Source organism: Heptranchias perlo, chromosome 10, assembly GCF_035084215.1.
Source record: "Heptranchias perlo isolate sHepPer1 chromosome 10, sHepPer1.hap1, whole genome shotgun sequence".
NCBI classification, from domain to species: domain Eukaryota; kingdom Metazoa; phylum Chordata; class Chondrichthyes; order Hexanchiformes; family Hexanchidae; genus Heptranchias; species Heptranchias perlo.
Genome location: NC_090334.1, coordinates 41,486,864 through 41,513,704, shown reverse-complemented (window position 1 = coordinate 41,513,704; position 26,841 = coordinate 41,486,864). Strand labels below are relative to the sequence as shown.

The 26,841-nt window shown below is 42.9% G+C and overlaps 1 protein-coding gene across 2 annotated transcripts in view; it reads left to right on the top strand.

Annotated features, from left to right (window-relative positions):
• daam1a (dishevelled associated activator of morphogenesis 1a) overlaps positions 1–26,841 on the top strand; it is a 178,348-nt gene that overhangs the window by 70,103 nt on the left and 81,404 nt on the right. For both annotated transcript variants that reach the window (XM_067991525.1, XM_067991524.1), the window contains exon 3: positions 17,155–17,244. In XM_067991525.1, coding sequence (XP_067847626.1) covers positions 17,155–17,244 — 90 coding nt within the window. The remainder of the gene's footprint in view (positions 1–17,154; positions 17,245–26,841) is intronic.

Below are 26,841 nucleotides of genomic sequence, written 5' to 3'. Positions count from 1 at the left end.
AAGAACTGAAGTATAGTGCTTTTGGTCTTGCAAGTATTGACACATCATTCGTGTACACATTTATTTGCTTTCCCTACTGTCGAAGTTATGGCAGGTGATCAGAAGAACCCCCAGAGAATATTCAGGCTTCTCTCTTTGTAGATAGGACTAAAAAAAAATGAATTTGAAATCATGACATGGCTGGCCTCCCAGTTGGGCTCACCACTAATGTTCCATTTCCAGATCTAGGTACAGAAAAGTGATGTTATTGCCCAGGCTCATTTAATTAACCAGTTGGGCTGCCAGGGGCTAAAGCTAGCTTAATACATGTCACCTAGCATCAGAGATGTGATGGTAATGTTTGGGAGACCAGTTATTAAAATAATTGACTTTCAAAAGGTGCCTTTTGCTTAAAAAAGAACCAGTGGTCATCTATAGGAATACTCCAGGATTAACGTCATTATCCTTCTTAAGGATAATGATGTTAATCCTGGAGTATTCCTATAGATGACCACTGGTTCTTTTTTTGTGTGCCACTTTCAGCATGTAATTAGCTCGACGGTCATGGTTGCTCCTGAACTACGTGTACGATTAGGGTGGCTGAAATAAAGATTAACTGCTGTATATTTTGGCAATTTAGCTGCAGAATAAAGCTGATGAGAAATTAGCTGTGAAAGGTGATTTGTTGTCCTTACAGACAGTGTTAGTTCGGAGACTTGAGAGGAATAGGGAAGTGATCAGGAAATTGGTGTCATTCATTTCCTCTTGATGATAATGGTGTACAAACAAATATTCACTCCAGCACAATATTTGTCATTTGTTCAGAAATTTTCACAGCCTGTCTGTGTCTCTGATAGCAATAGATCTACTTAGCATTTTTTGTGGTTTAAATTTATGGTTGACCAATGCAAAGAATCTTACAACACCAGGTTATAGTCCAACAATTTTATTTGAAAATCACAAGCTTTCGGAGGCTTTCTCCTTCGTCAGGTGAATGTGGGAATCCTTGAACGTTTCGCATTTATATTCAGAGAACAATACCTGGTGATTACAGATAATCTTTCCAACTGCCTGTTGTCAAGGCAATCAAAGTGTTCAGGCAGAGAGGTGTTACCTGCAGGACCACTGAATATACAAACGGCCAGAACACAAAACAGAGAGAGAGAGAGAGGGAGAAACATCCGAAAGGAAGAGAAAGACAGAGAATGACCCGTTGTATTAAAAACAGATAACTTTTATTCGCTGATGGGGTTACGTGTAGCGTGACATGAACCCAAGATCCCGGTTGAGGCCGTCCTCGTGGGTGCGGAACTTGGCTATCAATTTCTGCTCAACAATTTTGCGTTGTTGTGTGTCTCGAAGGCCGCCTTGGAGTACGCTTACCCATAGATCGGTGGCTGAATGTCCTTGACTGCTGAAGTGTTCCCCGACTGGGAGGGAACCCTCCTGTCTGGCTATTGTTGCGCGGTGTCCGTTCATCCGTTGTCGCAGCGTCTGCATGGTCTCGCCAATGTACCATGCTCCAGGGCATCCTTTCCTGCAACGTATGAGGTAGACAACGTTGGCCGAGTCACAGGAGTATGAACCATGTACCTGGTGGGTGATGTCCTCTCGTGTGATGGTGGTATCTGTGTCGATGATCTGGCATGTCTTGCAGAGGTTACCGTGGCAGGGTTGTGTGGTGTCGTGGACGCTGTTCTCCTGAAAGCTGGGTAATTTGCTGCGAACAATGGTCTGTTTGAGGTTGGGTGGCTGTTTAAAGGCGAGTCGTGGAGGTGTGGGGATGGCCTTAGCGAGGTGTTCGTCGTCATCGATGACATGTTGAAGGCTGCGGAGAACATAGCGTAGTTTCTCCGTAAGAACGGGATATGACGCTCGACTTGTCGATCGACAGTTCCGACGGGCCACAGCAAAAAATCACATAGACCTCCTCAGAAGACTAACACGGGACACAACCGACAGAGTACCCTTCGTCGTCCAGTACTTCCCCGGAGCGGAGAAGCTACGCCATGTTCTCCGCAGCCTTCAACATGTCATCGATGACGACGAACACCTCGCTAAGGCCATCCCCACACCTCCACTACTCGCCTTCAAACAGCCACCCAACCTCAAACAGACCATTGTTCGCAGCAAATTACCCAGCTTTCAGGAGAACAGCGTCCACGACACCACACAACCTTGCCACGGCAACCTCTGCAAGACATGCCAGATCATCGACACATATACCACCATCACACGAGAGGACACCACCCACCAGGTACATGGTTCATACTCCTGTGACTCGGCCTACGTTGTCTACCTCATACGTTGCAGGAAAGGATGCCCCGGAGCATGGTACATTGGCGAGACCATGCAGACGCTGCGACAACGGATGAACGGACACCGCGCAGTCGGGGAACACTTCAGCAGTCAAGGACATTCAGCCACCGATCTTCGGGTAAGCGTTCTCCAATGCGGCCTTTGAGACACACGACAACGCAAAATCGTCGAGCAGAAATTGATAGCCAAGTTCCGCACCCATGAGGACGGCCTCAACCGGGATCTTGGGTTCATGTCACACTACACGTAACCCCACTAGCGAATAAAAGTTATCTGTTTTTAATACAACGGGTCATTCTCTGTCTTTCTCTTCCTTTCGGATGTCTCTCCCTCTCTCTGTTTTGTCTTCTGGCCGTTTGTATATTCGGTGGTCCTGGAGGTAACACCTTTCTGTCTGAACACTTTGATTGCCTTGACAACGAGCAGTTGGAAAGATTATCTGTAATCACCAGGTATTGTTCTCTGAATATAAATGCGAAACGTTCAAGGAATCCCACATTCACCTGACGAAGGAGAAAGCCTCCGAAAGCTTGTGATTTTCAAATAAAATTGTTGGACTATAACCTGGTGTTGTAAGATTCTTTACATTTGTCAACCCCAGTCCATCACCGGCATCTCCACATCATAAATTTGTGGTGTTTCATAATGTTGCTTCAGTTGAGTGGCTATCTGGTGCAGTGCACTGCCATGGGTAGTAATTGGTGCAACAAAGTCAGTAAAACCAGTTAACTGCAAAAAAAAACTTTTCTGATGTAATTGGGAGAAATACATTTTTGAGATTTTCAGAATTTCACTTATCCAAGAAAAATATATGTAAAGTAGAATGGGGCCAAGATTTAGCATAGTGACTTTATTTTGTTCTAGAAGCAATTTATGTACTGTGCTGTAAGCAGTTCAGAAATATTTACTGAAAAAGTTAAGAGGGAGCTTTCTGCTCAAGTTGTTGGCTGTACAATATTTTACAAATCCAAAGTACCTCATGGTGCATAAATGTCCAGTTCAAGAAATACAGTAAAATGAAAACTAGCTTAACCTCTAAATCACAGATCTGTAATCACACATACAAAACTGCCTGTGTTTGATGCATACAGTCAGCGTTCAAGGGGCTATGTTGGTATGCCCGCATTTCTTGACCAAAGTCGGCAAGGACCAGACCCCTCCCCCAAGCATTGCTCTCAAACTCCTACCTAATGTCGATGGAATTTCCCAAACTTATGGACTCCCACCCACAGAAGTGCCAGCAGGTAAGAGAACAGTGCTTGGGTGAAGGTAGAGCACTTGTCATGGAGAGGAGTGGCAGGGGGTTGAGGGTGGAGGGGGGAAGAAATGAGAGAGAAAGAGAGAGAAGTGTTCTTCGAGTAATAGTGGTGCAGCGATAGGACTAGTGTTTTGGGATGCGAGGAGAGGCTTGGTGTAGCACTCGGTGGGGAGAGGTGCAGAGGCTGGGAGCAGTGTTTTTCAGGCAGGGAAGGAAGTGAGCCAGGAGCAACATTTTGAGGAGAAGGGATGAGAAGCCAGAAAAAGTGCTTTGAGGGCAAGGAAAATGGGAAGAAGCTTGGAGAGCACTGTGCTCCCCCTGCCCCCCAAGAAATTCATCACCAGTTGGTTTGTAGGGGTGGGCTCCAGGGGACAGCATGTAGCTGGATTGTTGGAAAGCGCCTTGCGATATTTTATTATGTTAAAGGTGCTATATAAATGGAGGGTGGTGTTCCAGTTGTAAATTACTGCCTACAGGCCTGACTGTAGATGCTGAAATCTGAGTTCCAATTCCTTATTTGCTATTGGGCAAGAAAATTGATACTTTTCCTCTCCCAGTTAGAGATCACCTGCTGTTACTGGAAGAAACAAGTTTTTTGACAATTTCAAAGGGAACCGCTTATGTCGACAAAATTAGAATGGTCTTGGAATTGTCGACATAAGTGGGTGGGATTGAACTTGCAGGTTAAGTTACAAGCGTGTCCTGCTGCACTTTGTGTAATTACTTGCTTTCACATGTCTGCTTTTATGCAGTGTCATTTTGGAGAAGTCGAATTTTTTTTTGGGGTTATGCCATCTTTTTTGAAGCTGTCGGTGAGCTTTTGCTAATTTTATATTTGGCAAATATGCATATAATAAATGCAGGTAGTTCAACCTGGGTTCAATGCAAGGAATACAGCAGAACATAGTTTGTTAATTGAGTGCTAACTTGTATGATCCTGACGCAATAGCGGCTGATGAAGTTATACCTCATCTGTTCACGTTACCTCTAGATTTTCACTTCAAGTTCACTGTTGATTTCATTTGAATATTAATCATTTAATTTGTACGTTTTGATAGCAACATCATGCTTTCATTACTATAACTGATTTTGTAATCTTAAATTTTAAAGTTTGTGTCTACCGATCTTAGGCCGGCAGCTATAGCATAAATGTAGCCTTAATTTCTTTTTAATTTGTTTGAAATGGATTCCTATAATTGTCAAGGAGTGGAACATTCAGCGACTGAGCAGCAATAGCTGCTATCCTCACGTAGAGGTTGCTAAGTAGTAAAGTGTGTGTAAATACTGAGTTGTGAATGTTGTTACACTACACATTTGCATTCCGTTTGCAAAGAGTGTAAGTATAGTGGCTCCATGTGGTGTGATGTTTGGCAATTCAGTATTATTGGGGCAGATTTTCCTGTGGTTGTGCTTAGGCGTGTTGGATCACCTTGGTGCTGTGCGTAGAGGAAAATCGTCCAATGAGGATCGCACACTGGTAATGGAGATTGCCTGATTTGTGGCTTGTAGATGAGAGATCGGTATTGGGCAGGACACTGGGAGAATTTCCGACTCCTCTCCAAATAGTACAATGCAACCTTTATTATCCACCTGAGTAGGCAGATGGCCAATGTTTAATGTCTTGTGTGAAAGACAAAGATATAGTGAACCAGCACTCACTCCTGTTTAAAGTTAGACTATTTATTCTCATTTTCCAAGCGGCCTTGAACAGCTGCAACAATTCAAGTTCAATAAGCAGCTCAGTTGCTATAAATTTAAAAACCACTTCTAAGAAATAATTGCTGGAAAATTATCGTTGGTGTCTGTGCATTGTTTTAATGTCATTGATCTACCCAAACAAGCTTTTGTTTTTGCCAGGGTTATTTTGAAACAGAATAAAACACATATTTTAACCAGCTGTGTGTGTCTGTTTTTCACTGTTTTTCAGGCTTCACTGTCAGTGGTGAGAGAAAACAGTATGTAAGCCATTCTCATGGAAATTGTAGGAAGCAGTACTTTGAGTTATACCCCCCATCCCACATCCCACCAATAATTATATATTTAGGTGATGCAAAATTTATAGTTGCATCTTTTATCCTCACTTTGCGGATCTGCTTTGTTTTAGGTGCCACTGCACTGGCAACAGCCATAGGGCTATTCGCTGTTGTTGAATTTTTCTTGTTCTGTCGCTAGAATCATAAGAACATAAGAAATAGGTCATCCGGCCCCTGGAGCCTGCACTGTCATTCAACAAGATCATGGCTGGTCACCTACCTCAATGCCATTTTCTTGCGCTATCCCCATATCCCTTGATCCCTTTAATATCGAGAAATCTAGCGATCTCTGTTTTGAATATACTCAATGACTGAGCCTCCACAGCTCTCTGGGGCAGAGAATTCCATACACCCTCTGAGTGAAGAAATTTCTCCTCATCTCAGTCCTAAATGGCCCACCCCTTAATCTGAGACAGTGACCCCTGGTTCTAGACTCCCCAGCCAGGGGATACATCCTCCCTGCATCTACCCTGTCAAGCCCTGTAAGAAAGATTAAAATCAGAAAGAATGCTAATCGGAAATGTTTCCAACAGGGAACGCACTGGCGGGCCTATAGGTCTTGAGAGGGAGGACCTGAAATGGGTAAGTCGTCCACTGCTGTGTTACATATAAACAGGAGTAGACCATTCAGCCCAATTCTATGAGATCATGGCTGATCTGTACCTCAACTTCATTTACCCGCCTTAACTCCATATCCCTTGACACCCTGACCCAACAAAAAGCTATCTGTGTCAGTCTTGAAAATTTCAATTAACACAGTATTCCTCGCCTTTTGGGGGCAAGTTCCACATCTCTACTACATTTGCGTGAAAAAGTGCTTTCTGATTTCACTCCTGAATGGCCGAGCTTTAATTTTAAGATTATGCTGCCTTGTTCAGGATTTTCCCATCAGAGGAAATAGGTTCTCTGTATCTATCCTATCAAATCCCGTTATCATTTTAAATACCTCAATTAGATCACCCTTGCCCTTCTAAAATCAAGGGAATACAAGCCAAATTTAAGCAATTTAACACTTAAAGCCCGGTATTGTTCTGGCGAATCTGCGCTGTCGCCCTTCCAAGGTCCATATCTTTTCTGAGTTTGAGTGCCCAAAACTGAACACAGTACTCCAGATGGGGTTTGACCAAGGCTCTGTAGAACTGAAGCATCACTTCCTCACTTTTCAATTGCAATCCCATTTTCAGCCTTAAATGGAGCTGACAGGTGATTTTATGGAGATATATAAAATAGTAAATGATCTAGGAAAGGTAAATCCAGATAATTACTTGAAACCAACGGGGTCACTTGTAAAGGTAAATTTAGAACCAATATCGGCTCCAGACCTCATTACAGCCTTGGTCCAAACATGGACAAGAGAGCAGAATTCCAGAGGTGAGGTGAGTGGCTGCCCTTGACATCAAGGCAGCATTTGACTGAGTATGGCACCAAGGAGCCCTGGTAAAATTGAAGTCAGTGGGAATCGGGGGAGAACTCTGCAATGGCTGGAGTCATACCTAGCTCAAAGGAAGATGGTAGTGGTTGTTGGAGGCCAATCATCTCAGCCACAGGGCATTGCTGCAGGAGTTCCTCAGGGCAGTGTCCTAGGCCCAACCATCTTCAGCTGCTTCATCAATGACCTTCCCTCCATCATAAGGTCAGAAATGGGGATGTTCGCTGATGATTGCACAGTGTTCAGTTCCATTCGCAACCCCTCAGATAATGAAGCAGTCCGTGCCTGCATGCAGCAAGACCTGCACAACATCCAGGCTTGGGCTGATAAGTGGCAAGTAACATTCGTGCCAGACAAGTGCCAGGCAATGACCACCTCCCCTTGACATTCAATGGCATTACCATCGGCGAATCCCCCGCCATCAACATCCTGGGGGTCACCTTTGATCAGAAACTTAACTGGACCAGCCATATAAATACTGTGGCTACAAGAGCAGGTCAGAGGCTGGGTATTCTGTGGCGAGTGACTCACCTCCTGACTCCCCAAAGCCTTTCCACCATCTACAAGGCACAAGTCAGGAGTGTGATGGAATACTCTCCACTTGCTTGGATGGGTGCAGCTCCAACAACACTCGAGAAGCTTGACACCATCCAGGACAAAGCAGCCCACTTGATTGGCACCCCATCCACCACCCAAAACATTCACTCCCTTCACCACTGGTGCACAGTGGCTGCAGTGTGTACCATCCACAGGATGCACTGCAGCAACTCGCCAAGGCTTCTTCGACAGCACCTCCCAAACCCGCGACCTCTACCACCTAGAAGGACAAGAGCAGCAGGCACATGGGAACACCACCACCTGCATGTTCCCCTCCAAGTCACACACCATCCCGACTTGGAAATATATCGCCATTCCTTCATCGTCGCTGGGTCAAAATCCTGGAACTCCCTTCCTAACAGCACTGTGAGAGAACCTTCACCACACGGACTGCAGCGGTTCAAGAAGGCAGCTCACTACCACCACCTTCTCAAGGGCAATTAGGGATGGGCAATAAATGCCGGCATCGCCAGCGACGCCCACATCCCATGAACGAATTTTAAAAAAACTTTTGTCAAATTTGCATTGGCTGATCAGACTGCTTGATTACCCATGTGTCTTAGTGACTGAGATGATGTAAAGATGAGCAACAATAATCTTAGTTGATTATTGAATCTCTATGATGCTCACTGTAAGTTGGATGATGCACTGTTTCATGACTAGCATTGTATGATGAAAGCAGTGTTGGGCAAAATTGATTCCAAACCTCTGGAGGCCTGACCTCCAACCATGCAGATTGTTTTTTCTATTTTGGTGGAGAGCTGCAGGGGTATTCAGGCTAAACAAGATCTGGGAAACCTCCTGCTGATAACCACCGACTGCCTCCTACCTCCCTCTGTGGCCCCCCTCCCCCCCCAAACTGATGAATCACCATTCCTCTGTGTTGAACACCACTTGGTAGAAGCTCTGAGGAAAACAAGGGCACAGAATGTACTCTGGGTGGGGGACTTCAGTGTCCATCACCAAGAATAGTATCACCACCGACTGAGCTAAGTGTTGAAGGACATATCTGCCAGCCTGTGTCAGGTGGTGAGGGAACCAGCAAAGGGAGACTACCTAATTGACCTTGTTCTCATAAGCCTACCCTTCACAGACACATCTGTTCTTGAATAACATTGTTAGAAGTGACCACCACACAGAGAAAAAAACTCTGGAAAATTCCTCTTCACCTCCTCAAGCGATTGAAACCAGCCCAGGAGATCACATGGACCATGTGTATATCAACACCATGTTACAAGAGCAGAGGCTGGGTACTTTGCGGTGAGAATTTCACCTCCTAACCCCTCAGAGTCTCTACATCATCTACAAGGCTCAAGTCAGGAGTGAGCGAATACTCGGCACTTGCCAAATGAATGCAGCCTCAACACTCAAAGCTCAACACAATCCTGGACAGAGCAGTTTGCTTGATTGGCACCCTGTCATCAAAGTCAATATCCACCCCTTCCATCAGTGGTGCAAGTATATATAATCCACAGGAGGCATTGCAGCAACTCACCAAGGTTATTTTGACAGCACTTCCCTTCCCTGGGATCTTTGTTACCAAGAAGGACAAGAGCAGCAATGTTGTTGGAACACCATCTCCTCGAAGTTCACTTCCAATCCCCACATCATCCTGACTTGGACATATATCATTGTTCCTTCATAATCTTTATACATCAGTCCACAAAAGTTTCAAATGAAAAAGTTAACTTCAATGTTGAAAGAACTTTTACATTTAAAGAACAAACAAACAAACTTGCGCTTCACACTGAGTTACTTTTAGGCTGGCATAACAGCTTCTTATGTCACTGACAAGTGAAGTCAGAGGTCTGGATTGGAACGAGAGTCCAAATCCTACCATGGCAATTTCAAATTTGATTTTAACTTAAATTTTTTTTTAAATCTGGAAATTAAAAAGCTGGTGCTGTAAAAGTGATCATGAAGCTTTTGGCATAAAAACCTAAATGGTTGGTTCATGTCCTTCAGGGAAGAAACCTGCTGTCCTTTCCTGGTCAGGCCTATGTGACTCCAGTCCCACATCAATGTGGTTGACCCTTAACTGCCCTCTGAAGTAGCCTAACAAGTCACTCTGTTACCTTCAGGGCAATTAGGGATGGGCAATAAATGCCCGCCTTGCCAGTGACTCGCACATCCTGAGAATGAATAATAAAAATACCACTGTTATAGATTCATTTTCTAACAGTAATTAAATAAGCACAGGATCAAAATTAAAAGCACCAGTGCAATACATTCTTAAGCACATTTAAATGTGAAGAGTACCCTTAACTGCTATCTATTCCATACTAAGCGAACATGGCTGTGTTTTGCACACAGCAAACCACTGTGGGATGAATGTCCAGTTAATCTATTCCTGGTAGTGGTTGGGGGAAGAACTCCCTGCTTCTCTTTGAATAGAGCAATAGATTTTGAATGTCTACGAACCATTAGAACAGACAGGTGGGTTTAATATCTCATCTGAAGGCTAGCACATCTGACAGTGCAACACTCCCTCAGTGTTGCACTGAAATGTTACCCTAGATTATGTGCTGAAGTCTTGGAGTAGGGCTCAACACTCAACCTTCTGCCTGAAGGTAAGTACGCTACCAACTGAGCCAAGCTGACGCTTGTGGTTATACGGTGCAGTCTGAGGATTTTTTTCTCTCATCAACAATGGATAGTTGAAAACCCTTATTGTCGCAGTAACCCCAGTGCTTGAGCAATAAGTTGGGTTTAAGTTTGCTCTAATTCTAAAGAAAGTGAACTATATACTCTATTGCTGCTTAACACACAGTGTGCTCATAACAGAGAGGAGTAATTATCTTGATGAATTGACAGCTTCACATTTATCTTGTGTGCTGCTTTTTAATAAAGTGTATTGCTTGCATTATACATATTTTGTATTGAAAACTGGATTTAAAATTGAATCGTAGCACATTATTTTGACTCACTAATCTCAAATGACTGGTCTTATGAGCTTTCATTAACGTAAAGCTCTTGGAGGCAATTTGGAACAACTCAAGTATACTGGTTTAAATGACCATTACTAGTCACCTATTTTGAGGGGCGAATGAGAACGATAAGGAGCTGTAGTCTCATTGGAACCTTAAAAAGACTGGATAGGACAGACGAAACTGAGGGGGGGAAGAAGGCAACACTAATAAAATGGTACAGATGTGAGAGAGCGAGTTGAAGCAACAGGTGATGATCAGATTCAAGAAGTCTGTTGAATGGAAGGAGTAGTATGGAATAGATAGCAGTTAAGGGTACTCATCACATTTAAATGTGCTTAAAAATGTATTGCACTGGTGCTTTTAATTTTGGTCCGTGCTTATTTAATTACTGTTAGAAAATGAATCTATAATTCATAAATGTTCCCCATCTGTAGAATTGAATAGATTTTTAATATTTTAACATGAAATAGTTACATGATATTGTAATTTTATAACTTGTCCAATTTAATTGGATGCAACTTTAGGTAGCTGGGGAAAAACTACCCTTGAACTACGAAATCATGTCATGTACACTTGTGAACAGACATTGTTGTAGTGATTCCTTTTCTTGTGTGGGATGTTGATGTACAATGTATGACCCAAAATTTAGCTAATTCAGTAATTGATTACATTTCCATACAAAGGTCTTAGCTTGAGTCAGTTATCTGGGTATCTGATGTATCCTGTAGCTACAATATTCACTTCAGCTGCCCTATAATTGTACAATGCTTTATTCCAAAATGCAGATTTTGACGTTAGCCAACAATTCCGTAATTTGGTTAACACTGCACTTCTGTAGATGCTTAACTAACAGTTCCATTTATTATTGAAATCAAAGTAGATTGGAAAAAAAACTAAACATGGGGGGAGGGATCTGGTGATAATAACAAGTCTGAAGATATCCCCACCATCACAGAAGCCAGTCTTCAGCCAATTCGATTCACTCCACGTGATATCAAGAAACTGCTGAGTGCACTGGATACAGCAACATCCCGGCTGCAGTGCTGAAGCCTTGTGCTCCAGAACTAGCCGCGCCTCTAGCTAAGCTGTTCCAGTACAGCTACAACACTGGCATCCACCCGACAATGTGGAAAATTGCCCAGGTATGTCCTGTCCACAAAAAGCAGGACAAATCCAATCCGGCCAATTACAGCCCCATCAGTCTATTTTCAATCATCAGCAAAGTGATGGAAGGTGTCGTCGACAATGCTATCAAGCGGCACTTACTCACCAATGACCTGCTCACCGATGCTCAGTTTGGGTTCCGCCAGGACCACTCGGCTCCAGACCTCATGACAGCCTTGGTCCAAAGATGGACAAAAGAGCTGAATTCCAGAGGTGAGGTGAGAGTGACTGCCCATGACATCAAGACAGCATTTGACTGAGTGTGGAACCAAGGAGCCCTAGTAAAATTGAAGTCACTGGGAATTGGGGAAAACTCTCCAGTGGTTGGAGTCATACCTAGTACAAAGGAAGTTGGTAGTGGTTGTTGGAGGCCAATCATCTCGGCACCAGGACATTGCTGCAGGAGTTCCTCAGGGCAGTGTCCTTGGCCCAACCATCTTCAGCTGCTTCATCAATGGCCTTCCTTCCATCATAAGGTCAGAAATGGGGATGTTCGCTGATGATTGCACAGTGTTCAGTTCCATTCGCAACCCCTCAGATAATGAAGCAGTCCGTGCCCGCATACAGCAAGACCTGCACAACATCCAGGCTTGGGCTGATAAGTGGCAAGTAACATTCGTGCCAGGCAATGACCATCTTCAACGAGAGAGTCTAACCACCTCCCCTTGACATTCAATGGCATTACCATCGCCGAATCCCCCACCATCAACATCCTGGGGATCACCATTGACCAGAAACTTAACTGGACCAGCCATATAAATACTGTGGCTACAAGAGCAGGCCAGACGCTGGGTATTCTGCAGCGAGTGACTCACCTCCTGACTCCCCAAAGCCTTTCTACTATCTACAAGGCACAAGTCAGGAGTGTGATGGGATACTGTCCACTTGCCTGGATGAGTGCTGCTCCAACAACACTCAAGAAGCTCGACACCATCCAGGACAAAGCAGCCCACTTGATTGACACCCCATCCACCACCCTAAACATTCACTCCCTTCACCACCGGCGCCTTGTGGCTGCAGTGTGTACCATCCACAGGATGCACTGCAGTAACTCGCCAAGGCTTCTTCGACAGCACCTCCCAAACTCGCGACCTCTACCACCTAGAAGGACAAGAGCAGCAGGCACATGGGAACAACACCAGCTGCACCTTCCCCTCCAAGTCACACATCATCCCGACTTGGAAATATATCGCCGTTCCTTCATCGTCGCTGGGTTAAAATCCTGGAACTCCCCTCCTAACAGCACTGTGGGAGAACCTTCACCACACGGACTGCAGCGGTTCAAGAAGGCGGCTCACCACATCCACCTTGAGGGCAATTAGGGATGGGCAATAAATGCTGGCCTCGCCAGCGATGCCCACATCCCATGAACAAATAAAAAAAAATAAAAGAAATAGGAGATGAGAGTAAAGGTCAGACCAAGGTAAGGGATAAGGGCAACATAAATGGTCAGGGAACAAACATAGTTAAAGACTGTAGGTACAAAATGACTGTTAATACTTGTTCTCACTTTATTTTTTTTTAAGAACAACTTCAATTGCCTGTACAGCAATGTGCACAGCATCGGATACAAACGGGGAACTGGAGGCAATAAATTCATAGTGAGGAGCCAGATGTAATCGGGATAACTAAAACATGGCTACATGAAGAACAGGACTGGCAGTTAAATATTGTAGGATACATTGTCTTTAGAAAGGATAGGGTAGGAAGAAGGGGAGGTGAAGTAGCTGAATAATTAGAGACACCAAAATGGCAATAGAAAAAAGAGACATAAGTAATAAGATGGAAACAGAATCCAAATAGATTGAGACAAAGGATAAGAAGATATATGTAAAAATTAATTAGAAAAAGGAATAGTGCCAGAGGACTGGCGAACAGCTAATGTGATTCCTAGATTTAAAAAGGGAGAAAGAACCAGTCCAGGGAATCATAGACCAATTAGCTTAACGTCGGTGGTAGGAAAGATAATGGAATCCTTACTCAAAGATGTAATAGAAAAACATCTAGAAACTGAAAATATAATAAAGAATAGTAAGCACGGATTTCAAAAGGGAAGGTCATGCGTGACCAACCTTATTGAATACTTTGAAAAAGTAACAGAGTAGGGGTTAAAGGTAGCTGCTCAGACTGGCAAAAGGTGTGAAGTGGTGTTGCACAATTTGTTGTTCACAATTTGCCAGACGACACCAAATTGGGGGAGGGATGTAGTTAATACAAAGGAAGAATGCGCCAAAATGCAAGAGGACGTTAATAAACTTGCGGAGTCGGCCTGTAATTGGCAAATGAATTTCGATATAAATAAGTGTGAGGTGGTGCACACGAGGGAGAAAGGAATAGAAGGATATGCTGATAGAGTTAGATGAAGTGGAGGGAGGAGGCTCGTGTGGAACATAAACGCTGGCATAGACCAGTAGGGCCGAATGGCCTGTTTCTGTGCTGTGGACTCTTAAGTAAGTACCTGCTCTTTTTAGCTGAATAATATAATTTTAAGCAGGGTATTTTTTTTACTGTAATTACATCAGAACAGTTGTTCAAGATCAACTGGATAATATAATGCTATACATCTGTTCTGTGATCTGCTGTTTAATATTTTTCTGTTTTCTGAAGAGTGAATTAAGTGGTGACAGATCCCAAGGATGAGCAAATTGCTACAAGGGTTCCACAAAGGCTTTGCTATTTCTAATAAAACTTGTCATATTCTGCCTTGTGAAGGAAAAAACGAGACCAAGGATAAAAATGAGACCAAGTTTTCACCGATAAAATTCATTGTCCTTGCTGCCAGTTGGTCCCATTTCAATTTGCCAATTTTTCCCCTTCTCTTTTGGTACCTTGCTTACTCTTCCTAGAGTATGTTGCCATCAGTGATGGACTCCCTCCATTACCTTGTCCAAATACCAATTGTTATGTGAGCCTAAATGGCATCACAGCTCTGCCCAGATCTGTGTTCACCCAATATTCATACACACCATGTCCAGTAAGAGTGTATAGTGATCAGCAGAGAAACCCTGGCTGATGTTCTTTTTCCTCTCCCTCGACCCTTACAATTTGTGGGCCAACTCTACTCCAATTGCTGCAACATCTGAGATCATTTAACTCAGCACCGATTAATAATCATACCTAGAACGGTATGGAGTTATTTCAACTTGAATAAACATGTTTACTTGGAAAATGTTAAAATATTGTACGGAATGAAGAACAGGAAACATTTGGATATAGCAGCATTGCTCCTGCAGAGTTGGGCAGATGTGTCACTGCCACATTTAAATTTATTGCAACAGCACTGATGTGTATATTAACAAGCAAATGAGATAAATATCAGCGCCCATGTTGTTTTGTGGCCAGCATATACACACATGCCATCCTGAAATGGGTGATGGCTGAAGGTCATTCAGATTCCCATGACATTGCTCATGGGAAGTCACATGATGCACTTTTTAATAATGCCATGCTTATGCCACACAATGCACAATGTATTTCTATTGCTGTGGCATTTAACCACACATGTTCCTTTAAGACTACAAAGTCTATTTACTGTTAATAGGAAATCTTTAGGTTAATTGCTGTTGCTGAGGAAAGTTTGCAGATTAACAGGTGCTTGCAAATTTCTGGCTCCAGATTAGAAGAAAGCAGCCTTTGGACACCCCATCAAATATGACTAATATTGCTAAATTATTTTGTCACTTTATTTAAAAAGTGATAGGCTGGTTGAGAATCATTATTGACTGTGAGGGACTGAATTAACATGCACATAGTTGGTGTTGCGGCTGATGGTGTTGGAAATAAGTTATTCAAACTAGCTTCCCCAGCCCGTGCAGGATATTTTAGTAACCTTATTATGCAGTGGCTGCAAAATTAGTTCAATATTTTGTATCATTTTAATTGTGTCAGTCACACACTAGGTTGTGTTTAAATACACTGATATGTGCTGTTATGAATCACCCACTGTGGCAAAATTAGATTTGACAACCCTGCTGTTCTAGAGCTGTTGAGTATTTCATGGTTATATTGACATTCACGTAATGAAATTTTACCTAGGTACAAACAGCCTCGGTAAGAATGGGTAAAATATCTTGTGCTGACTTAAGTCAAATTGTGTACTCTGTCGGGAAGAGATTCAAATCAAATCACTACATTTAATAGAAAAGTGATTTGTGAATTAAGGTAGTCTTTTACAATATATTTGTCATTCTGGCTTTTCACACATAATCTAAGATATTCCAGCATTTTAGGAGGCAACATTTTTCAGGTGAGCTGTTTTGGTGGTGCAGGCAGACATTAATGAGCCCATATCACTATTTGAAGATATATCCTAATATTCTGGTCAACATTCTTTCTCTTTCATTCCTCCCCTTCTTTCCTTGGTCATTCTCCCTCTCCCGCCCTGCTCATGCGCTGTGTTTGTTGACAGCGCTTCAGTACCTCACTAAATTGGGCATTCTTCAGGAGTGAGTGCAGATAGCGAGTATCATCATGCTAATTAACTGAGTAGGGAGCTTCATGGCTCAGTTCAATCATGTTCAAGCATGAGCATGTTGTATAAGTCTGTGAAGAGTGATGCAGAGCTGGAATACCATCTGTTTTCTTCCCTCTTCCCAAAGCCTGGGTATTGTGATTCCTGCTTAAATATCTCCATTGGTTTAGCTGAGCTTCGCTAGCTATGTACAGACAAGGGATCAATCATGGTAACCTCCTAATCTCTGGTTCAATCATGTGCATAATAACACCTCATATGGTGTGTGGAGCCATCGAGAAGCCAAGGTATTTTTGTGGATTTTGTAGATATTGAAATGTTCATTCCACCTAAATGTGGATTATACTGTTTGCTACAAGTGCAAAAATACCAAAATGTGGCGCTCAGTGACAGGGAATGGAACATTTCTTTTTCTACTGTTGGCATACAACAGCAGCTTCTGTTTCAAACACAGATTAGTTTAGTGCAAGTTAAACTCCAGCATGCAGCATCAGTGTCTGCACAAATATCTCTCATTGAGGGATAACAAGTTAGATGCAACATAAAACTTAATCTTCTTTCCCCTTAAAAAAAAAAGTGCTTTTAAACCTAGGTTTAGAAGTGCATTCTCAATTATAGTCTGACTCATCTTACACCTGCTATTCTTATGACCTCTTTGAGCGATGGGGCCAATTTACGTGGAATTATGTTTTGCGCTGTGGCTTTGGAACAGTTTTAAGGTTAACAAAATAGATTCCACACAGGACCTTTAAGTGAGCTGAGAGGGCAAAGACTTTTAATCCGGTTAATTTTGGCAGTTTCTAACCTAGCTATATGAGGTGACAGGATAATGCGCTGTGCCAGCTAGACCCCACCATATTCATATTTATTGACTATTAACAATAAAACTTATTGGTAATGGTAATAAGTGGCAACATATGCACTAAAACATATTGAGTTTGTCAAGATTATAACTTTGTATTTTATCTTCCTAGGATGAACTTGACCTTACTGATAAACACAGGGAAGCCATGTTTGCACTTCCTGCAGAAAAGAAATGGCAGATATATTGCAGTAAGAAAAAGGTAAGAGAATTAAAAAAAAAAAATTTATACGGCTAGTTTTAAAAAGTAACTGGGTTTTTGTTAAGTAACAAAGGTGAAAGTATAGGAACTGGAATTCAGAGGGCACTTGCCACTCATGATTTGCATGAGCGGAAGAATATTTATTACTCATCATTTTGTGTGTTTCCCCCCATTTTATTTAATGTTCCTTTCTTTATTCTCTCATCCAACTCTTAAAAACAGCAAGAGACCAGAAAGGCAAGTTTCTACCTTCACCCCTCTAACTGGCTGTTGTGGGGTATATGAGAATAGCATTGAAGAGGTAGCTCTCCTGGTGTACACTCTCCTCCCCTTGTAGTATAGTGGCATCTGTATTCCACTTGGCATCTTTCCCTCCTTTTCAATTCCAAATGATATAACTTTCTAGGTAGGGAGTCAAAATCTGAAGCTGTATAGCACTGCTCTGTGGAACACTGCATTATTTTCCTCATTGTAAATGACTAATGTTCATATATTGAGAGAACCAGGAAAAGAGATGGAGTCAGTTGTCCTGGTAAGTTGAAAACAACCTTGGAACAGTAGGGAATAGGAGAGAGGGAGAAAGGGTATTTTTTGGGGGGGAGGGGAAGAGGAGGAATAAGAAACAGGCAAAGTCCTACATAACAAAATGTTATAAAGTTAAATATCTTTATTGATAAATTACTGAAGGTTACATTATTATTTTAAGAACATAAGAAATAGAGCATGAGTAGGCCATACGGCCCCTCGAGCCTGCTCTGCCATTCAATAAGATCATGGCTGATCTTCGACCTCAACTCCACTTTTCTTTAATGGACGAAATCATTTAAAAATAGCAACTAGCATTCAGTTTGTATTGATAAATTTTGGTTAAAGCAAGCAGAGTGCCTATTTAATGTAATGAGATGGTACAGTTTCCATTTCCGGAAGACACACTTGCTTAAATGTGGAAAGTTGGTCGAATAGTTTTGACTTATTTAGAATGTTTCTTTGACCTTTTTTTGCTGTCAATTGATGTCCTATTATTCCTTCTTCAAGGTCAAACATAAATTATTTGCAACAATAATTGGATTGTCTAAAAACAAACATTTTCAATATTTTCTTTCCATGTCAGCCTGGTTTATGTGTTCAAATATCTGGAGTGGGCTTAAACCTGCGACCTTCTGACTTGGGCGTGAATGTTACCACTGAGTCAAACCTAGCAATGCTCACTGAAACAACTAGAGGGCAACCTTCCATACGCATACAGTATAGTCAGAGGGGAAGGAGACCACCTAGATAAATTGAACTGAGAAATTGAAGACCAGGAAAAAAAGGCTGGATGATACAAAGAACTGGCCAAGTAAACCAGTGGGACTGGCAGTAACAGCACATGACTGGCAATATGATGCAGATGGCATTTAACTTCAGACATGTGGGTGAATATTGATGAGAATAAGAAATGTGCATATCAAATTGAAGAATTACAGATTCCCCCCTTTTTATTAAAACTTGGGTTAGAAATATGTACCAGCTGTGCAATCATTGAGGTACTATCACCGATTGGCCCCTTTCTATATCAAACTTGGTCATGTCTTTAAGGTGCTACACCATGATCACAATGCCCCACTTTCAAAAGGCAGAATAAACAGAACTGTCTCTTTCACTCATCCTCCACATGCATTACATTTGGTTTATTGCTGAACAGGAGAAAATCACAAGAATCATTTCCTACCAGGGACTTTTGTTTGCTGTAGTCTTGAATCATGTGATCTCTTTCCCAATTGCCAAAATTCCCAAGCTGTAAAAACGCCAAGAACTTGAACCAGCCCTCTGTTCCCCCCTCCCCCCCCCCCCCCCCAGTCTTGAGCAGTGTCACTGTTCTTCAGTTGAAGAAAAACTTCTTGATGTTTCTTTGCTTTGTGAGTTAGCGGTTCCTAGTTTGTACAAACAGCTGATATTTTTTGACAAGTGTGTTCACCTCAAACCAGCTATAAGTTTCCTCCATTATTTTTCCTTAATGTTGGAGCAGTGTTTTTGTTTTCAACGAAAGTCACAAAAAAAATGAAAAGTTGCTTTGATACGTGTCTGGAACAGGCGTCTAATTTTGCATATCCTGTTTTGGAGCTTTTACAGCTGGTGATGATCAACAACAATGTTGTCTTTGTTTCTCACCGGGTTCATCTCTTAGAATGACTCAAGTGCTGGAAAATGATTTTAAAGACAAGGATGGCTTTGAGCAATGCACTAGCTCCACCTCTTTAAATATGGGTTTGTAATTCATTGCCAAAAAGAATTGCAAATATTCCAACTCAATCAGAGAAAGATTCCTCCGGCATAGGAGAACACCCTAGTTGGTTGTAGTACTGGTCTTTTAATGGAATCAGTTGAGATAGGCTGAGTTCTATCTTAAGTGGCTGGGAAATAGTCATGATCTAGTAAATTTAGCCCATCTTTTGCATTATAGCTTAGTTATTTACAGGTACCAAAACAGCTCCAATACTTTCGCAGCAGCCTCTGTACTCTGTGACAAAGGCAGGGATGCCACCTTTATGTTACACCTTTGTCCCCCTGTCCATTCTCTCCCCCCCCCCCCCCCCCCCCCCCCACCCCCACGTCCCAATTCCCCCCTCAACCAAAGTCCCTATTTCCCCCCCCGCCTGCCCCTAAGTGGTTACATAATTAGTTGTTGCTTCCTGTTGATCTGCAGATCTCCAAGGCCTAAACATTTAAATCCTCAGAAATAGACTGCTTACTTTTTTGATATTTAAATGCAAGAAGTTTCAAAATGTGTGTATATTGATAGATATCTTAATATTAGAATTCTTGCAAATGGACCACACTTACTGTCCACAAACTTTGCTTCCTGTGTCACAATTTTGAGCAGTGTTTTTATGTCAACATTTATAATTGAAACTGCCTATATGAATACCTAGAGCAGTAATTTTGTATGTAAACATGCCTGTCATGATGTAGTTGCAGAACTCCAGCTATTAGCTGGTGCTCTGGCACATGTCTATAAAATGTGTCTCCTAACTCCATTGGCCATTTTATGTCCTTTTTAGGCAGGTAAGCTTTCGTCCTCATTGCTTGTATTCCTCGCCTTTTATAAATAAGTCTCTTATTCATGGTATTCTTACCTGATAAGTATTTCACTGTGTCTCCCAGATCAAACCCCTTTATTTGATATTTTTAACTTCTAACTGTAGCTGTTTTTTTCCTCACCATTTCAAAGACATAAATTTTAATTTTCTTTCATGCTGACCTTTCCTCTCCTTCCACATTAAATAAACAATTGCTCCCTTCTCCCAGGTCTGAACTTTAACTGCCTCAGCCTCCAGTTTTTCTTTCCAATTTCCAGTCAGAATTAATGCTTCATTTTATTTTAAATTTCAAAAGTATTAAAGTTTATTTTTCCTGTTCTACCTTCTCCCTCCCTCCCTCCCTCTTTTCCCGCCCCCCCTGTAAACAAATACCTCAATGTTTCTTCCAGGTCATTGCACCACTCTTCAAATAAATAGTTATTACTGAACTTAAAATAAACAAATTCTTATTAAACCACTTCATTCCCAGTGCTGCCTTTTCATTAATGAATCATCCAATGTTAAAATTTAAAAATCATTCCTAGTGCCAGCCTTTTACTAATAAATCATTCTGATCTTAAAAGAAATAATTAAATAATAAATTTCCCTCTGCTGGCCATCTTTAAAATAAATTGCTTCCATTTTAAATAAATGGCTACAAATTAAATTTCTAGTGCTTTCTTTTCATAAATAACCCCAATCTAATTTTAAAAAAAAATCATTTCTATAACCTGCTATGACGAGATCCAATTTATTGTGAGTAATACCATGAGCGAATCACTAATAATCATCTATAGAAAGTCTTGCATAGGGCATTTCCTGTCGTCAAACCTTACTTCCTATTATGATTTTTGGTCATGCTTTTATGTTACATTTCCCATTGTAAGTTGCTGTGTCAGCGTTTCCTGTCATATTTGCTATGTCAGCTGTTGTACAGTTGCAAGTTTTGGCTGTTAGGTGGTGCTGTTTCTGACATCTGACTCGTACTCTATGTGCTATCTTATTTCAACTTCCTGTCCCACCTATGTCTCTGTTGTCAATACATCTCTGGACTACAACAGCATAATGCTTATAAGTGCTTTCACTTGTCCTCCACCCACCCCATGCTAGTCCTCTTCACTGGAAAACTGGTTTTAAAGCACTTATAATGCTATGCTGTTTAAAACCAGTTTTCTGGTTAACATCGCCTTAAAATAAAGGATAGAAGAGTGTCATTTAAACATGTTAAGCATTTGCTCACTATTATTGCCAGCAGAATTTTCTAGCCTCGTGCTTTAAAGTTTAAGTTTGAAATACACAGCAGATTTATCAGCATCCAAAAGGAGAAGATACGTTCATGTTTGGTGTGATTCTTCATCAGAACTCTGTTCTAAGGTTTTGTAGAAGATCTTGACTCACCCTGGCGACTTGTGAGAATACATAGAAATGAAATTTGTTTATTTCAGGGAATAGATGCAAATCTCCAAGTAAGAGTTTGTATGGAGTGCTGGTCCTCCCCGCCTGGAATACCTTTCTGATTGTTGCATTGAGTAAGATATTTAAGTGTTGGTAAAGGTAAAATAAAAGGCAACTAATCTGATGGGATTGGGTATCTAAATTTATGAGGAGAAGCTGCAGAAACTGGAAATGTTTAAGCTGGAGAAGAGAAGGTTCAGAGATGATAGTGAATTCTTCAAGATCCCAGATAGAGTCATAGAGTCATAGAGTTATACAGCACGGATAGAGGCCCTTCGGCCCATCGTGTCCGCGCCGGCCATCAAGCCCAGTCTAATCGAATCCCATATTCCAGCATTTGGTCCGTAGCCTTGTATGCTATGGCATTTCAAGTGCTCATCCAAATGCTTCTTGAATGTTGTGAGGGTTCCTGCCTCCACAACCCTCTCAGGCAGTGAGTTCCAGACTCCAACCACCCTCTGGGTGAAAAAGATCTTTCTCAAATCCCCTCTAAACCTCCCGCCTTTTACCTTGAATCTATGCCCCCTTGTTATAGAACCCTCAACGAAGGGAAAAAGCTCCTGAGTATCCAGCCTATCTATGCCCCTCATAATTTTGTACACCTCAATCATGTCCCCCCTCAGCCTCCTCTGCTCCAAGGAAAACAAACCCAATCTTCCCAGTCTCTCTTCATAGCTGAAGCGCTCCAGCCCTGGTAACATCCTGGTGAATCTCCTCTGCACCCTCTCCAAAGCGATCACATCCTTCCTGTAGTGCGGCGACCAGAACTGCACACACTACTCCAGCTGTGGCCTAACCAGTGTTTTATACAGCTCCATCATAACCTCCTTGCTCTTATATTCTATGCCTCGGCTAATAAAGGCAAGTATCCCATATGCCTTCTTTACCACCTTATCTACCTGTTCCGCCGCCTTCAGGGATCTGTGAACTTGCACACCAAGATCCCTCTGACCCTCTGTCTTGCCTAGGGTCCTCCCATTCATTGTGTAGTCCCTTGCCTTGTTAGTCCCTCCAAAGTGCATCACCTCGCACTTTTCCGGGTTAAATTCCATTTGCCACTGTTCCGCCCATCTGACCAACCCATCTATATCGTCCTGCAGACTGAGGCTATCCTCCTCGCTATTTACCACCCTACCAATTTTTGTATCATCAGCGAACTTACTGATCATACCTTTTACATTCATATCCAAGTCATTAATGTAGACCACAAACAGCAAGGGCCCCAGCACAGATCCCTGAGGTACCCCACTGGCCACAGGCTTCCAGTCACAAAAACAACCTTCAACCATCACCCTCTGCCTTCTGCCACTAAGCCAGTTTTGTATCCAAAGTGCCAAGGCACCCTGGACTCCATGGGCTCGTACCTTCTTGACCAGTCTCCTGTGGGGGACTTTATCGAAGGCCTTACTGAAATCCACGTATACCACATCCACTGCGTTACCCTCATCCACACGCCTAGTCACCCCCTCAAAAAATTCAATCAAATTAGTCAGACATGATCTTCCCTTGACAAAGCCATGTTGACTATCCCTGATTAATCCTTGCTTCTCCAAGTGGAGACTAATTTTGTCCTTCAGAATTTTTTCCAATAATTTTCCTGCCACTGATGTTAGGCTCACTGGCCTGTAGTTCCCCAGTTTTTCCCTACTCCCCTTCTTGAATAATGGTACTACATTAGCGGTTCTCCAGTCCTCTGGCACATCCCCTGTGGCCAGAGAGGTTCTGAATATATGTGTTAGAGCCCCCGCAATCTCCTCCTTTGCCTCACACAGTAGCCTGGGATACATTTCGTCCGGGCCTGGGGATTTATCCATTTTTAGGCCTGCTAAAACCGCCAATACCTCCTCCCGCTCGATGTTAATATGTTCGAGTATATCACAGTCCCCCTGTCGTATTTCTCTGTCTACGTCGTCCTTCTCCATAGTGAAAACAGATGCAAAAAATTCATTTAGAACCCCTCCTACATCTTCCGGCTCTACACACAGATTGCTATTTTTGTCCCTAATGGGCCCTATTTTTTCCCTAGTCATCCTCTTACCCTTAATATACTTATAAAACATCTTAGGATTTTCCTTTATTTTGCTCGCCAGAGTTTTTTCATGGCCCCTCCTTGATCTCCTAATTTCTTTTTTAAGTATCCCCCTGCACTTTTTGTACTCCTCTAGGGCTTCCTCCGTCCTTAGCCTTTTGTATCTGCCAAAAGCCCTCCTTTTTTTCCTAATCCATTCTCGTATATCCCCTGACATCCAAGGTTCCCTGGAGTTCTTGGAACCACCCTTGACCTTTACGGGAACATGTTGCCATTGTATGGTCTCAATCTGCCTTCTGAAAGACTCCCATTGCTCTGATGCGGATTTTCCTACAAGCAGCTGATCCCAGTCCATTTTGGCCAGATCCTGCCTTATCCTATTAAAATCGGCCTTCCCCCAATTTAGAACCTTTATTTCCGGCCCCTCCCTGTCCTTTTCCATGACCACCTTAAATCTCACCAAATTATGGTCACTGTCACCAAAGTGCTCACCTATTAGCACTTCTTCCACTTGGCCGGACTCATTCCCTAGAATTAGGTCCAGTACCGCCCCCTCTCTTGTAGGACTTTCTACATGCTGGCTCAAAAAGCTCTCCTGGATGCACGTTAAGAATTTTGTACCCTCTAAGCCTTTTATACTCTTAGTATCCCAGTTAATATTGGGGAAGTTGAAATCCCCCACTATTATTACCCTATTATTTGCACAATTTTCTGAGATTTGCCTACATATCTGTTCCTCTATCTCCCCCTGACTGTTTGGGGGTCTATAGTACACTCCCATCAAAGTGCTTGCCCCCTTTTTGCTTTTAAGCTCCACCCATATGGCCTCATTTGAGGAACCTGCTAATATATCATCCCTCCTTATGGCAGTAATTGATTCTTTAATTAATATTGCGACCCCCCCTCCTCTTATACCTCCCCCTCTGTCTCGCCTGAAGATTCTGTACCCCGGAATATTGAGCTGCCAGTCTTGCCCCTCCCTCAACCATGTCTCTGTGACAGCAACAATGTCATACTCCCATGTGTTTATCAACACCTTCAGTTCATCCACCTTATTTGCAAGACTCCTTGCATTAAAATAGATGCCATCCAGCCTTTCTCTTACATATTTGCCCTGTCTTCCAAGCTGACTTGTTTTTTTTCTCAATATTTGGCTGCACATCACCCCCTATTGTAGCTCCACTCTGTATCCCATCCCCCTGCCAAGTTAGTTTAAACCCCCCCCCAACAGTGCTAGCAAACCTCCCCGCAAGGATATTTGTCCCGCTCTGGTTCAGATGCAACCCGTCCGACTTGTACAAGTCCCACCTTCCCCAGAAGCAGGCCCAGTGATCCAGGAAACTGAAACCCTCCCTCCTGCACCAACTCTTTAGCCACGCATTCATCTGTTCTATCCTCCTATTTCTATACTCACTAGCCCGTGGCACTGGGAGTAATCCAGAGATTACAACCTTTGAGGTCCTGCTCTTTAATCTGCTACCGAGCTCCCTAAATTCTTGATGCAGGACCTCATCTCCCTTCCTACCTATGTCGTTGGTCCCAATGTGGACCACGACCTCTGCCTGCTCACCCTCCCCCTTGAGAATGCCCTGAAGCCGCTCAGTGACATCCATGACCCTGGCACCAGGGAGGCAACAAACCATCCTGGAGTCACGTTTACGGCCACAGAAACGCCTGTCTGTTCCCCTTACGATAGAATCCCCTACCACTATAGCTCTTCCACTCTTTTTCCTCCCAGCCTGTGCAGCAGAGCTACCCCTGGTGCCAGGAAGTTGGCTGCTGCTGCCTTCCCCTGATAAGTCATCCCCCTCAACAATATCCAAAGCAGTATATTTGTTTGAGAGGGGGACGGCCACAGAGGACCCCTGCACTGCCTGCCTGCTCCTCTTACTCTGCCTGGAGGTCACCCACTTACTTCCTGCCTGTACAACCTTTACCTGCGGTGTGACCATCTCACTAAACGTGCTGTCCACGACGTTTTCAGCATCGCGAATGCTCCATAATGAATCCATCCGCAGCTCCAGTGCCGCAATGCGGTTTGTCAGTTGCTGCAGCTTGATACATTTCCCGCACACATGGTCATCAGGGACACCGGAAGGGTCCCTGATTTCCCACATAGAGCAGGAAGAGCATAACACGAGGCTGGGCTGTCCTGACATGACTTACCCTTTAACTAATTAATTCAAATTAAATGAATCCCACCAATTTCACTTCAATTAAAAGGTATACTCAAGGGCCCTTGCTGAAGAGCAGTCCCCCACTGCACAACAGAGACCCTAGAATCCACAAACTCTAACCTTAGACAAATTCAGCAGGAAAATACTCACCAGCCAATCATTTACCTCTTCCTTGTTGACGTCCCACTTTGGATTACTTTTTGCTTCTTATTTATCTTAGGTCCAGGAGTTAAGTCCCTGAAAACAAAATATAAAAACGAACCTACCCTTTAAATTCCCTCTACCCCCCCCCCCAAAAGATTGGAGGAGGTGGGAGTCACTACTAGTGTAGTGTCTCGGGTTTAGCAACCGCTCCACCTATATACGGGTACCAATGAATTGGCCCCGCCCCCTGCCTTTGAAAAAGCCCGCGAAGCTCCTTCCCCGCTGGGGAAAAAGACTCACGTAGGTCTCTCCTTGGTCCGCTCCTGCCTGTAGCTCCGCTCCGAGTGCGGGTAGGCCCTCGAGCCTGGGCCTTTAGATGTTATAGACAAGATGAACATGAATATGTTTAACATAGTCACAGATTCTACAAGAAGGCATTGCTTCAAAGTCTAGAAGAGGGAGGGTGACAAAACAGTTTAGATTGAAATACTTTACATAGGGGGTAGTAAATATATGGAATGGACTACCAAAGGAGGCATTGAAACCGGATTGTATTTTCAAATTCAAGAAAGAATTAGATAAGTACATGTTGAAAAATTTGATGCATGCATGTGAGAAGTATTGTGGTATTTCCTAGACTGTGACTGGCCAGCTGGACCCCAGTGGTCTTTTCCAGTCCAATGAACCTAAAATAACAACATGCCCTCAATCCAGTGAATCTCATTATGGGGTC